The 15,547-nt window shown below is 40.4% G+C and overlaps 1 protein-coding gene across 1 annotated transcript; it reads left to right on the forward strand.

Annotated features, from left to right (window-relative positions):
- The first annotated feature begins 338 nt into the window (after positions 1-338).
- Positions 339-12,224, forward strand: pank4 (pantothenate kinase 4 (inactive)). The gene is made up of 19 exons (XM_058632334.1): positions 339-474; positions 920-1,002; positions 1,356-1,564; positions 2,246-2,429; positions 2,899-2,991; positions 3,108-3,261; positions 4,077-4,258; positions 4,446-4,527; positions 4,748-4,848; positions 6,072-6,227; positions 6,455-6,567; positions 6,971-7,058; positions 7,379-7,530; positions 8,451-8,506; positions 9,007-9,056; positions 9,327-9,431; positions 9,511-9,611; positions 9,890-9,958; positions 10,639-12,224. The coding sequence occupies exons 1-19, from the start codon at positions 351-353 to the stop codon at positions 10,886-10,888; spliced, it is 2,352 nt and encodes a 783-aa protein (XP_058488317.1). The 5' UTR covers positions 339-350; the 3' UTR covers positions 10,889-12,224.
- Positions 12,225-15,547: the final 3,323 nt, after the last annotated feature.

Below are 15,547 nucleotides of genomic sequence, written 5' to 3' on the forward strand. Positions count from 1 at the left end.
CCACATGAATGAGATTTTTCAACTGATTTTTCTACATTTAAAAAACCTTTTAGACGCAACGAAGGTTAAGTAAAAAAGCTGTTATTTACTGGTCGTGAGCTTGTATGGTCAAATTATAATATAATAAAATATAATCTAATATGATAAAGATCGAGTCGTTTCTATTAAGCAGCAGAAACAATCGTTTAGTTTAAAGGCAGGAGCCGTTATTAAACAATTTTACTGATGTTGTTCACGCAGGTTCTGAAGTTTACTAAACCACGCCCACCCTTCAGATTTGCGTAGCTGCTGATTGAACGATCGAGGTTACGCACGGACGTCACGCACGCAGCGTCAAATCAGTCCGGACCATGGCGGAATGTGGTCGAGGTGTCAGCGGCGCAAGTAGTCACACCATGGATAAAAGCATTACTCTCCCGCCCGACGAAATATTCCGCAATTTGGAAAACGCAAAACGCTTCGCAATAGATATAGGTACCAGTAAAGCTTTTCTTGTTTTCTTCAGCCACTGTCGCGCTAACGTAGTGATGTTCGTGTTTGTGGAGCAGCGTTGCCGCAGCCTGGAACTGTGACAACACATGACTTTAAGTGGAAGTAAATAAGACGGAGCTTAGCCAAATGAACTAGTCTGCGCTTTGGATGTTTATGATAGCAAGTACGTTTAAATGTTAAGTAAGTCTCTTTGTTGTTAGTTCTGCCGTCTGGTGGATAGAGCTGATGTGTTCAAACATGCTACACAACTTTGACATCAGCAACGTAGGCGTTAGCTTCTCTGCTAGCTAACCTGTGCTATTTATCTGGTCTCTGTGTTAAACTTGCAGTCAGTGAACGGGATCATAAACAGACTAATTGGTCGTTTAGCTTCTGCGGTGCACTGGGTTTCTTATCGCTCATTATAACTGTTGATCTCCTCTAACAGGTGGATCGCTGACAAAGCTCGCTTACTACTCAACGGTGCAACACAAAGTGGCCAAAGTACGATCCTTCGAGCACAACACAGAGGTAATGATTACTGCTGGCACTCTTTAGAGGTCTTTGCATCCAATATCGTTAATGTTTTAGTGCTATAGTCCAAACTGCATGGTGCCTCTTTCTAGTTAGTTCTGCCACCATCAACAGATTATCTAATATGGAATGATGGTAAGTGTCTGAGTGGATGGTTGTTTGTCTCTATATGTGGCCCTGTGTTGGGTGTACCCTGCGTCAGCTGGAATTGGCACCAGTGCCCCCCTGCAACCCTCATGTGGAGAATAAAGCGATGGAAGATGGATGGATGGTCTTCCACTCTGGCAATCACAGTAGCTGGATTTAATTTAATATTCACTCTCTCTGTTTTGGTGTCCTATGTGTCCTAGGAAGCTGCCAGTGACAAGCTGTATGAGATCTCAGTGCAGGAGGAGGTCACTGCACGCCTGCACTTTATCAAATTTGAAAATGCTTACATTGAGACATGCTTGGACTTCATCAGAGACCATCTGGTGAACACGGAAACCAAAGTTATCAAGGCCACTGGTGGAGGGGCGCACAAGTTCAAGGAACTCATTGAGAGGAAAATTGGACTCAAGTGAGTATTTGCCCCATCTGTACTGTAAATATAATGAAACATGTTATTTTTGTGTAACCCACAATGTGCCACATAATGTTTGTTCAAAATGTTGTACACTGCTGCAAGAACAGAAAAGATAAACAAAATGTCAAATATCTGGCACATTTCAAATGACAAAAGTTCAGTTTATCCAGACTCAAATTAACATTGTGCTGTCTTCTTGTGAAATGGACATTATATGAAGACATGATTTATTGTTAAGGAAAGACATTTTTAAAGACTATAGTATTTTGGAAGAAAATATATTGCTCACTAGCTGTAGCTACCATTTGTTGGTGAAATACGTAAGTGAAAACAAAGGCATTTATATGAATTTGGCAAATAATGTTTGACCCACTATCTGAATCCATAGTGGTAGCATTGAAACAGATGAAAATGTAAACTGTGAAATCAGATGGATGTTTGTTTAGCATTAAAATCTGCCTATGAAGCTTTCAACTCATGACTGTAGCTGTGGTAAAAGATGAATGTCTAGTAATATTGTATAGATGATACTGCACATTATATTTCATCATTGCCTTTCATTTTCATTTTTGCCTGTGGACAAAAAGCTTCTCTCTTACTTGGATTGTATTTCACATTTGGCTGAGATTCAGATGATTCAAGCTAATTGACTCTTGATGTGTTGCACTGTGGCAGGGTGGACAAAGAAGATGAGATGACCTGCCTAATCAAGGGTTGTAATTTTGTGCTGAGGAACATTCCCCATGAGGCTTTTGTGTATGCTAAGCATGCTGACTCAGAGTTCCGCTTTCAGACGACTCATCCAGATATCTTCCCTTACCTGCTTGTAAACATCGGGTCTGGGGTGTCCATAGTCAAGGTAATAAACAAAAGTTAAGGTTTTGTGCATGACTAAGAAAGTTGGGTTTACCTGTTAAATATGTAATGTGTTCACAGTGTGTTTAAAGTAAAGGCATGGTGGACCTGAAGGTTGTTTAAACTAAAACATTTCATGTAAAACATTTCAACAGTTTCATTACGTAGTGACATTGACTAGTTATTTCAAAACATTTGAATATAAACACTGGCCACTATGTGAAAGACTTATGTTTGATACAGGACATCATCATAATTCACACATGTGCAGCATAATGTATGTGTTATAGAAGAGCTCAACACACATTTCTGTATTTCTGTTGCATATCTTTTGTGGTTTTGTGCATAGACACCATGTCTGCTCCTGCTTTGTGGGTTAGGGCACACAGTTTTGTGTCTTTAACTTTGCTCTGATTGTATTTGATTGCATATAAAGCAATATAAAGCACACAGTCTTGTCCTGTCTTCAACAGGTTGAATCAGAGGACAAATTTGAACGAATTGGTGGAAGCTCAATAGGTGGAGGGACCTTCTGGGGCCTTGGAGCCCTGCTCACCAAAACAAAGGTATCTATACAGTGGTCTTTGTTCACTGTCAGACTGTAACATTTACTACTTCAGAGTCAACATTAAATGCTGACTGCTCAGTATAATGGTAAACTTACCCTTTTTTTCTCCTTTAGAGATTTGACGAGTTGCTACAGTTGGCCTCAAAAGGCCAGCACACAAATGTTGATATGCTTGTCAAAGATATCTATGGAGGATCTTACGGGTCTTTGGGCTTGACTGGAGATCTTATTGCAAGCAGTTTTGGGAAGTCTGCCACTGCCGACAAAGGTGATTTATTGTATCTGCAGTTCATTCTTGTTTTCCAAAGTGCAGCAGCTGTAGTCCGCTTGGTTTCACAGTGCATAAAATGAATTTCGTTTATCCATGAACTCAGAATATTGCACACTGTCTCTGATAGATGTCAAAACTTCATTTTAGTTCTAATGCATCACCTGTAACCTCTGAATCCATGCTGAGATACTGTATTTGATGTCACGTCTTTTTTTGCATGTTTAGACCAATGATTTTTAGTTTTAGTACAAACTTGTGTTAGGATAAACTGACTGATGACCTTTTACCCTGTTGGATTGCAGCTTTCCTCCAAGTGCTGCATTTATAACTATTGGGAAATGAACAGATGGTGCAACTGCAGAGAAATATACAGCCTTTGCTGGCTTGTTGAAGCGAAACATGTTAATGCAGTTGAAGAGGCTCAGAGTTGGTCATAACTAAAGCTTTGATCCTTACCTCCCCCAGTCTGTATGTTGGAATCGTTGCAAGACACTGAACCCCAGAAATTGCTCTTGACTGTGGCCACATTGTGGATGTTTGTGACTGCAGCATAAATGCAGTCCATTATGATTTGATTTTTATGGAATGAACTGTTGCTCCAGTGCTCATGTAATCATTAAGATATACTAAATGGACTTCAACACAGTTCATTGTATTAGTATCATTAGTTTTAGGACATTGTTTCAGTTACTGCAATGCTACCTAAATGCTGAATACAAAAACGTTTAAAAAGTTTTTTAGTTTAGTTTAGTTTTGTATTAATAAGGATATTTTCCCAGTGTGTTTATATATACATCTGTTCTAAATTACAGAGTTTTCTAAAGAAGACATGGCCAAGAGTTTACTCCATATGATCAGCAATGACATTGGACAGCTGGCCTGTCTGTATGCAAAGCTCCACAATCTGTCCAGAGTCTACTTTGGGGGCTTCTTCATTCGAGGGCACCCTGTCACCATGCACACAATCACCTACAGCATCAACTTCTTCACAAAGGCAAGGCCTCTTCCTCACAAAGACACAAAGACAAACAAGAAAATCCTCCAAAATCTGCTGCCACATTAAATTGTTTTGTTTTGTTTTATATTTGTTTTATAAGTCCTGAGCTTGTTTTGTCTCTAGCTGAACTTTCACTGACAAACCCAGTATTTATTGTTGCTGTCTTTTTGTTTTGTGGTTGTAGGGTGAAGTTCAGGCTCTGTTCCTAAGACATGAAGGATATCTTGGAGCAATTGGAGCCTTTCTTAAAGGAGCAGAGGAAGATAGTAAGAAAAACATACATTACTAACTTGTACTTAAAGTAACACAATGTAGGATTTGCTCTTGGGGTTGTCCCCCCCCCCCCCCCACACACATTTGGTAAATGGTAGCGTTTGTTACAACTCTTGTAAAAAATCCTTAAAATCCTACATTGTGTTGCTTTAAGGGGTGTGAACCTAATGTGCATGTTCTATCTTACATTTGTCACCTCTCTGACTCTTGTAGATCCAAATCAATACAGTTGGGGTGAGAACTATGCTGGAAGCTCTGGCCTGATGAGTGTTTCTCCGGATATGAATCCCATGCAACGTGCTCGCAGTGGAACGGTGAGTCTACAGAGGAACAGGAAGAGTGGTCATGTGTGAAGACCAGTAGCAGAGCGCTGCACTGCAGTGTGCAGAGCGCTGCACTGCAGTGTGCCACTTCTAAACTCATTACCTATTTCCATTATGTTCATTTTAGTCCTCCTGTTAAATTTCCTCATAATTTGACCTTCATTTCAGATTTCTTTTTTTATCATTTCTTTGAAAGGAGCACTATCTTCTCTGTCCCCACTGATACTACATGCATCGCATAAAGACATTTCTCATGTCAGTCTTTCCAAGCTCATAATCTTTCTTTTCATTTCCTCCCCACACATTGTTTTGTCTACCAAACCCTCCCCTTCAGTTTTCCGTAAGTACCTCCGCCTGCTTGACTTTTGTGCATTGGTTTGATGACATTTCTCTCCTGCTTACAGTGCTCGTTGTAGCTGTAAACACTCGACTTATGTCAGGCTTTCACTTAATATAAGTGCACAGACCAGGGGCCTCCTTTATAAAACTAAATCAAAAGAGTTGGCATATGTGCGAAACACAGAAAGTGCTTACACACATAAATATTCAGATTTGTAAAGTCATTAAGTGGTACGTGTACGCCTTTATAAATGAGGTCCCAGGAGTTACGTTTTGGATCCTGCTCATGTCTTGTCACATATTTGATAATTTTTGGTCAAGTTGTATGATATTAAGTTGGAAATCAAGACTAATTTATTTCCGGAGTACCCTCAACAGTGTGCATTATGCTTTTTGGTTTCTTGTTGTGATACTTTGAGCATTCAGTCCTCTATAGTTCATCAGGAGCTGTTCCCTGCAAACTCACCCTGTAGAGTCTTGCTTTGTTTTCAAGTGTTCATTAGCTGTTTTTCAGTGATCAGTCATATTGGCTTACTTTTGGTGAGGCTCCACATGTAGCTGCATAATTTCCTCTCAGAACAACTGACTCTCCCTAATGGTTCAGTTCTCAGTGAATCCTGCTTAACATTATTTCATGTTTTTTTCATTACTGTATCTTCTTTGCACCACACTTGTTTGTAAAGGGAAAATATACAGACACAGTGACCACAGCATCGCTAAGAAACAGAAATATCTTGCCAAAAACCTTCATGAATAAAAGTTTAGTGAGAGCTGGAACAAGCTTTGGAATTTCAGGAGAGGCTAGAAGTTGAGTTGAACTGGTGTTGATGAACAAGACAAACAGCATGTATTCTCTCTGTCTCTCTGTTGTCCAGTTTGACATGTTGGAGATGGACCGTCTGGAGAGGCAGCTGGTGAATCTGCCTCTGCTGCAGGACCCTTCCTCTTACATCCCTGACACTGTGGATCTCACGGAGGATGCTCTGGCTCGCGAGTACTGGCTCTACTGCTTTGAGGAGGCTCTAGATGGGGTAAGGCAGCTGAATGTAAAAACAAAGTCTGAAATGAAGATGTGTCATACCGAAAATTCGGTTAAAAAAACAACAACAAACAAACCCCTGAAATAAATGGACTGGATACTTGGGTCAGATTTTCACATGACATGAACTGGCTTGATTTTGGGAAACCCCACTTTTGAAGGATGTGAACATGTTTAATTGCAGACTTAAAATTGTATTTCATTTTTTTATTTGAGCAGGTGGTTAAGAGAGCTGTCGTGAGTCAGCCTGACATACCAGAGGCAACAGAACGAGCCGAGAAGTTCCGTCAGAAATACAGACACAAGCTTCAGACGCTCCGCCACCAGCCGTTGTAAGAACTGTCTCTACTTCTGTTTTTCACACCTTTTCTGTTAAAGTCACAGGTTGTTTATAGTAGAATACAACTTAACTCAGTTTCGTCATTGTCTGCATTAGTGTCATGTCTTCATACCTGCTATTAGGTGGCAACATGCTTTGTCAACAAACTGATTAACTAGTGATTGAGAAGAAAAAAACAACGTGCAGTCATGAAGTTGTCATTGAAATTCAATCTAACTGACAGATTTTACACAGGTCACTGACGTGGTTTTTATGACTGTATGTCAAGCCAAAATACATCTGCTGTAAATAGAAATAGAAACAACAATGCCAAATATGATTTATCTGTTGCCCAAACCGCATTGTGTGCATGTGTTTCTCTCTGGCTAACGTAGAGTGCTTCTTCTCTCACCTAGTGCTTATGGATCCCTCACTGTCAGAAGTCTTTTAGACACAAGGGAACACTGTTTAAACGAGTTCAACTTTCCTGATCCCTACTCTAAGGTCTGAGTGAAATCTATCAACCTGTTTTTTTCTGTGTGTTCTTTTCCTGAGCTTCACTCGTGGTTTGGCTCTCACTGATCTGTTTTGTGAATTTGTTACCATTTCATGTTTTCCATACAGTCTCATGGTGTTAAGCAATTTCTTCCCACAATTGTGCTTATTAAGACAACACATGGGTGCTAAATGTTTAAGCAATAATAACACAATAGTAATATTTTTTTAAACATTTCTGTTTGCACCTGCTTAACCAGCCTTTTTTTTTCCTTTTTCTTTTTTAAAGAGAACTGTAAGCTGCATCCTCTTTCTCTGTTTTGTTGCAGATTAAACAGGGAGAGAATGACTTGGCTCTAAAGTACTATCAGAAGGCAGTGAAGTCCCTGGACGAGTTGAGCTGGGAGCAGAGACAGTTTGCCCTGGTGCGGGGCGTTCTGGCTGGGAATGTTTTTGACTGGGGAGCCAAGGCTGTGTCAGAGTGAGTGGCCTTTCATCCTCTGTGAGTTCTGTTACGGTTGATTGTAGTTAGTAGGAGAGGCTTTAGTTGCATATCTTCTATTTTAATGTTGCTGAAGGTAACAGCACAGAGTTTTCCCACTGATTTGATGATGTGTTGGATGCTATATTGTTTTAATAAGTTAAAGCACAGGGACTTAATATACAGAATGGAATAAGCAATCAGTAGGGCTGCTCATTCAGTGCAAAATTTTGATCTCTTACATGGTGCATCATTAAAATATGTATGTTTACACTATAAATTGACCCCATAGTAGTTGGGGACCTATAGTATTTCTGGTTTCACACCTTAGATGGTAGAGTGGGTGAACGCAGCCAAGTCTGCAAGTAATTTAATTTCGCTCTGTAGACACCTCATTTTGGCCAACTTCAGAATCTCTGTGGGAAAGTGGGAACCAATCACAAGCCCCTGGGCTTAACTCGATGACGACAGAGAAGCAACTTCTTGCAGCTTTTGCATACATCCAACATGGCAACAAACTGAAGAGCTGTCGTATTTCGATTCGGCTCTTGCTTCTATTTGAAGCAATTTTTTTAAGCAACAGCAACAAGTCATCTGTCCCTCATGCTTATCAGTGTATTTGTCATTAATTGTTTGACTTCTGTAAACCGAACGATCATCTTTAGCCTTTTTTCTTGGACAGTTCTACCCTGGTGACTCATGTATCGTGATTTTTTTGGGAACATATGACAACACCTTCTTTAAGGGGAGACAGAACTGTACAATATATAATATTTGCAGGCTGTAATAATCCTAACATTTAAACCTCAGTCTAAAATGATGGAAAGTCAGGTTTCTTTGCTTTCTACACCATCAATCAGAAGCACACCTTGTATGTCTGTATTATACTTTTATCATGTTCTGTATCGTCTATCATGCAGTGTCCTGGAATCTGATCCAGAGTTTGGGTTTGAAGAGGCTAAACGGCAGTTGGAAGGTATTAAAGCACTTCTGTGTGGGAGATGTAGTGTGAGCAGATCAAAGCAAAGCAAAGTGGGAAAAAAAAGTAAATTGAAAAGTAAAAGAATGTTCATTTCTAACGTGATAATTAAGTTCATTTAATTCTGCCTCCCCCTCTTAGTTCAAGAAAGAATGCTTTACACTCATTTTTCAGCTTTTTTTAATCAATGTTTTTCTTTCCACTGCAGATGACCTCCCCTTTAAAGTCACCCTATTCATTTTAGAATGTTTAATTCTTTCAGAATAGACTGTCACATTATTGAATGTAGGTTGCCTGCATTTTAACACTGCTCAGGACCCAAGATGCTGATATTGGTAGTTGCTTAACTATGCTTTATAAAACATGAGGAGAAGACGCAAAATAGAAATGTCAGAGTTCTGTAAAATTCCCATGTCTTTTTTGTTTTTGAACAGCAATAAGAAGAGTTGGTGCTCACTTATTCTGATAGTGTGTGTCCTTGTGTTTTCCCCTGTCAGAGCGGCCATGGCTTGTTGATTCTTTTGATCAGTGGCTGGAGAGAATGAAGGTCAGACCTAGTTGCACGTTGGGGTTTTTATCAGAAGTACTTGACAGCACTATGGAGTACACACACAGCCAGAGTGTAATGACCGCAGAACAAATGTAACATACACTGTAAATACCAGATACAACCATGTTTTATTTAAGCACAAATAGGAAGCGGTTATCACCGTTTGAAAGCTAGTTCTTAATATTCCACATACCTACAAAGTTGTTTGTGTTTTGTTTTTCTCATGAGCGTTGCTTGAACATAATCCACCTTGGTTTTCTCTTGCAGGGGCCTCCACATAAGTGTGCCTTGTTTTTCGTAGATAATAGTGGAGTAGACATTATTTTAGGTGTGATGCCTTTTGTCCGAGAACTTCTCTCTCGAGGAACAGAGGTAAGGAAAACTGCAACAACATGAGATATCATCCTTGATAAAATGTTGCTTCAGCTCTACTGTCCCCGTCTGACTTAAGGTCGTGTTGGCCAGTAATTCTGGTCCAGCTTTGAATGACGTAACTAATGGTGAACTGCAAATACTGACCGAAAGGATGGCTGCTATGGATCCAGTGATTCAGTGAGTATTGAAGGTTTTTTTTTTAAAAACAAACAAATGTACTTAAGTAAATGACATTATTGAAGTTTTTTTTTTTAAAGACAAACATGGTTGAGAAAAATAAAAAAACAAACAAATGTACTTAAGTAAATTACATGATTAATAATGTTTTTTTTATCATAGATTCCAGTAGAATAGTCGAGCTAGACTCTAAGCTATTATTTGATCTTTTGAGTCACACCTAAAAGAAAAAATGGTGCGTGTTGCTAGTGAACTGTGAGTTGTTGTTTTTGTTGCAGGGCTGGTCTGAGGGAGGACAGGCTGACGTTGGTCCAGAGTGGTTCAAGTTCTCCTTGCCTTGATTTGAGGTTAGTTATTTGGTATTTTCACATTTGACATTTCTCAAGAGAGTAACATTCAACCTGTTTAACGTTTAACTTAACTATGGGAAACATGAAAAAGACTACAACCCGAGAGATAGCCACAGCATGGCACCTAGTTTGTTAATTTGTCCATCTCTACATGTGTCAACTAATTTACCAAAATATCACCAGGTAAATATCAACCTGTAGAGAGGTTTCAGCATTACACACCAGTGTTTCTCAAGTCTCCTTTCTCCAACACACCTGATTCAAATGGTCGGTTCGTCGTCAAGCGCTGCAGAAGCCTGATAACGACCCATTTCTTTGCATCAGGTGTGTTGGAGCAGGGAAACATCTAGAACATGCAGGACAGTGGGTCCTAGAGGACCAGGGTTGAGAAACACTGCTCTACACCAATGTGACACCGACGACACAGAGGAGCTGATTACCATTCCTACCACTTTTACTTTTATATTTTCTGCATGAAAACAGTTTCCTGAAACTGAAATGAATAAATTCATGCCTGCAACAACAGAAACCCAACACAAAACAGGATACCAAATGTAAAACTCAACACTTTCCATTTCTCACAGAAAGCCATAAATCATGAATTTGATTTAGTTTAATACTGCGTTATGGCCATTTGAGCATGAAAGACGTTAACATGTTTTGTTTTAATTTACCAGCCGCCTGGACAAAGTGCTGGCAATGGTGGTGCGAGAGCGGAAGACCGACCTGGTGATCATCGAGGGGATGGGCCGAGCCATTCACACCAACTACTACGCCATGCTCAGCTGCGAGAGCCTCAAGATGGCCGTCATTAAGAACTCGTGGCTGGCCGACCGGCTGGGAGGAAAGCTGTTCAGTGTGGTTTTCAAGTACGAGGTACCGGCAGGGAAGCTGAGCCTGGACTCTGCAGAGCTGACGCCCTCGTGAGAGAGACTTGACCTGCTATTGAGAAGGACAAGACACTGGAGTCAACCGACCAGAGATAATTAGCTGGAGCTCTGTGTGTAAGGATGATGGTTGTATACTGCCTCTGTGGGAGGGACTGATTGTAAAGTTGATTGCAACATTTTGGCAGGATTTTAAAAGCAATCATTTACATGGAGATTCTGTTTTAAATGCATTCTTGATTTTACTGCAGTTTTCATGTTGCTTTATTTGGTTTGTGTCCATTATCCTCTGCACTCTACACTTTTTTGTTTGCTGCCATCATTGCTCAGCACCTGGAGTTTGACCTCCATCACTGGCTCGATTCAGTAAATGCAGTAAATGTGCACCCATTCAGACCAGATTTATTTGCAGTGTGTGTATTGCAGAGGGAGAGGAAAGAGACAGATGCAGAAGTATTCACCGCTTTTAGTGGTTTCATATTTTACATCAAGTGTAATTAATATGTCTTGAGTTGGATTTGATAAAAACATCATTTTCTCAGACTGCTTTTTAAATCCCTGCTGAGGCGTACGGCACTGCACTGCATATCCACTTTTGTTTTCCCAGCGATCTCAAGAAGAATCCATGGAAACGCTGCTTTTCCATGACTGCCAGTGAATGAGTTTGGGATGAAGAAATGAATCATTGTCACTGTCATTTGGTGTTTGCTGTTGAGGTGGCATCAGGGAAAATATGCGCATCAATGGCAGAAGCTGCACTTTATCACACGTAGAGACTTGAGGAAGCTCTGGTTGTGTTCCTCCACAAGGTGGCAGTATTCAACTGTGTTGTATGTTTTTTTTAAATGTTGCGGAGTCTTAGCCAAAGTGCTTGGTGTCAATGTAAACACTGCACATTTCAGGTTAAATGCTTCAACCGTCTCAGATCAGTGTGTCACATGGAACGTTTTGTCACTGCGATGTGGCGTCAGTCCGTCTGTAAGTTAACATGTACAATTACACCCTGTAATCCACCCCACCCCCAAAAAAACATGCAACTGTTGGAAGGCAATAATACTCCTGCACCTGGCTACAACATTGAACACAGCCTTGACTGTGAAGTGATTACATCGATCCCTTCATCAAAAACACCTGAAATCAAGGCAGGGTCATGCGTTACTTGCATCCCCCCCCCCCCCTCAAAGTAACAGCTGCTTGACACTACAATGCTGTATGTTATTTGTACATATGTGATATACGAGCCTGTGTATACATATACGTATGTACAGTATATGTATGTAGATATAACTCATCTGCATCTCTTGAGCACACCAAGCACAATTTTAATTGTAATATTCTCCCGACAATCAATTGTAATTAAAACTGTTAAAACCTTGTCTCCTTTCTCCAGTTTCTTTGTGTGTCGGATGAGTTTGCAGTCGTGTGGAAAACCAGGCAGAGTTGAGAACTGCCCGATATTATAAAAACAGAAGAACCTGCCCCTGGCAGTATAAAAGCCTGACACCCTGGTATGTAGTGTTTGATGCCTGCTGGGAGCTGGAAGCACGTAATGCAGCAAGAGAATTAGCAGGGGGTCGCCCTGCTTCTTCCTCGCTCATCGCTCCAACTGCCAAGACGCACTCGGCGCTCACAGGAGGATTCACTGACATCTACATTTTAGGGGCTACTTTGTTATGTTGAAGCATACATTTTTTATGTTTTTGTTTTTGTTTTTCAGTCTGTTTTTACATTATCTAATGTGGACTTGAAACACTTCACTCTTTGAAGGTCCAGTGCATTTTGGATTATATGTACAGCACTTGCACTTTTTAACTTCGCCTGAGAGTAATTATTATATTTTATTGTTTGGCCGTGAGTTTGTGACCTCTGCTCTAGCATCAACAGCAGGTGACACGCTCAGGAGGAATCTATGGATGAATGACATGGCATCTGGTGCAGGATCTCTCAGGATGATTTCTGATACAGTTTCATCAGATTTATGCAGTTCACATATCTGTTTGTACTAATTAATAACAAGCTTAATTACGGAAAACCATTTGCCTAAAAGATGAAAAATTTGCCCGCTGAAAATTATGTGATAGTTACATCATTTCATATTTTGACATTTAATCTCTTGTACAATTACCATGACTTAGTCTTTTAATGATTAAGGCTACGTCATCTTCTTTTTTTCCTCTCTCTTACTGGCAGAATTGGCCTTCCATACGAAACTAAAATGGTGCAAGTCGTATAAAACAGTATAAATAGGAATTAACCGATTTCCAGTATATGGGACTAAAATCACATTTCCAGTGGAACAGACTGTTTTACTGTGTAACTTCCTAAGTAAAGACAAGGCTCATTACACTGATACCAAAAACAGAGACAACAGTGGAGCATTGACTCGAAATGTTTGCACACTACATAGCGCAGTCAGAATAAACAGCAATTTTAAAATACTTCTCTCTTTTTGTACTTGAGCTTCGGATTTAACACAATAACTCAACTTTCTGTGGATTCTCAGTAACAATAACATCAATTTGATTGGTCAGGTGACCTCCAACTTACAGTCATGTAATCCATGTGTCGCTGTTTTTAAAACGATACATGTAAGCACATTAAATCTGCCATGTAACCCTCTGAATAGACTGCAATAACATTTGTTTGATTGCACTGGGATATTCAAGTATCATCCTCAAGAAGAAACCTAAAATGCTTAAGTGGGAAAAACGCTGACTCCTACTTTATTATCTAATGCTATCCCTATACCTTAACTTATATAATAACTGAAATGTGAAATGTCACATGTTTGCAGTCACATGACAAAAGCTGCATTTTCCTGCATGGTGTGAGGGTGTTTCAACTGGCAAACTTTACACAGTTGCAGATATCTGACTGTAATAGTCCAACACTAATAATGTGGACATGAAGCAGCGTGTGAAAATCTTGGAAGTATAATAACCAGTAAACCGCACAAATAAAGACAATTGCTTTATATGTATATAATAAATACAAATAAACCCACGGCGTGATGTTTTATTTATGAATTCACCCCGAGAGTCACAAGTGGACCCCTCACTGAGTAGATGTTTGAGCTCTCAATACAAATGTCTGAAGGCATTTTGAGCGTCAGCCTGTTATCTTCCTTCAGCAGACTCAAGTGCCTCTGTGTTGCACTTGCACTCCCCTAAGTGGCTTGTCAGCATTGTTTGTATTCCTACCAAATGAATACAATGCCTGTTCAATGGCTTCATTTTCAGGTCGGGGCACACAAAACAAAAATAACGGACTGAAATTCTGAAATTCAGTTCCCTTAAGTGATTTAAACACAGTAATTCTCCACATATACAACATAAAATCTGGCGACACACACACACAGCGAGCTCATGGAGGAGATTTAGAATTAGTTATGCTGGTGCTCTGCAGTCAGCCGAGTTTGTAAGACTGTCGACGAACAGGCATTTACAGGCTTTCACTGCGGAGGAGATCCATCAAATAAAAACCAAACTCATGACAGCTTATTACTGACGCTGCTACTGCAGGATTCTTTGAAAGCAGGCTGATTTCCTGCCAGCTGAAGCCTAACATAAACAAGTATTAAGTAGTAACACCTGACCACTGCTCCCATATGTGATTTGTGAGCCTTTTCATTCCAAAATCATGGGTATTGATCTGCTGCTGTAACAGCGTCCACTCTAGTTTGTGTCTTTCCACAGGATTCTACAACCAGGCTGCAGAGATTCAGCCTGAGACTCAACAACATTTCTAAGTTGGCCAATGATTTTTGTTTTTGTTGCTTGCAATGTGGAAAAGATCCAAACCCTTCATATTAAGAAACTTTGGTTTCGAGGTGTTTCAAGAAACTTGAGGGGCCGTCAATAAAACGGACCTGGGGAACAAACAGAAAATGAAGCAAACTCGTGGCACTGGGCCTGGTTTCCTACCATTGCAGTCTCATTAAATTTAAAGTGACACCAGATTTGTGTACTGACACCATGAGTCATGGATGCTCACCTGCATACCAGCAGGGACACCTGTGAATGTCTCTGACGCCTTAACAATATGTTTGCTGCTATAAACTGTCCGTCTATCTACAGACTTTTCTGGAAACAGAAGTTTGTGCTCTGCTTATTCTCCCACACCAAAGTCCAGTCAACATCTGTGTTTTCAGCTGTCACTGAGGCTGCTGCTCTGCATCTGGGTCATATTTGTGTCACTTAGATAATAGGTTAGCACTCTTGCCTTTGCAGCAAGAAGACCCGGGTATAAATTCACCCTAAATGTGAGTGTGGATGGTTGCTTGTCTCTATTACGTGTCCCTGTGATAGGACTGGCGACCTGTTCAGGGTGTTCGCTCTATGCCAGCGGCCCCCGTGACCCTCATGTTGAGGATAAAGCGGTAGAAGATGAATGAACTTACTGATGGAGGCAGCAGTGGATCAGCAACACCTGTGTGTTGTGGTTTTACATAATGGCACACAGGTGTTGTTCATCTTCAGCTGCCACCACCTGTGTGCACCGACAATGCACTGCTGATCAGGAAGGTAAGGAGCTGGCTTTACAGAAAGTTTTAAGTGACGCTCCATGCATATAGTCACTTACTGAATATCATTATAGCATTGTGGATTAGAGCTGGGTTCATGACCTGGTCGGAACAAGGGCCTTTTTTTGCATGGGGTTTGCATGTTCTCCCTGTGTGTGTGTGTGGGTTTTCTCTGGG

This window comes from Solea solea, chromosome 6 (assembly GCF_958295425.1).
Source record: "Solea solea chromosome 6, fSolSol10.1, whole genome shotgun sequence".
Taxonomy (NCBI): domain Eukaryota; kingdom Metazoa; phylum Chordata; class Actinopteri; order Pleuronectiformes; family Soleidae; genus Solea; species Solea solea.

Coding starts and splice junctions, on each gene's coding strand:
- pank4 (XM_058632334.1), top strand. CDS start 351: ATGGCGGAATGTGGTCGAGGTGTCAGCGGCGCAAGTAGTCACACCATG. Junction 475..919: donor ACGCTTCGCAATAGATATAG/GTACCAGTAAAG, acceptor CTCCTCTAACAG/GTGGATCGCTGACAAAGCTC. Junction 7,059..7,378: donor TTCCTGATCCCTACTCTAAG/GTCTGAGTGAAA, acceptor GTTTTGTTGCAG/ATTAAACAGGGAGAGAATGA.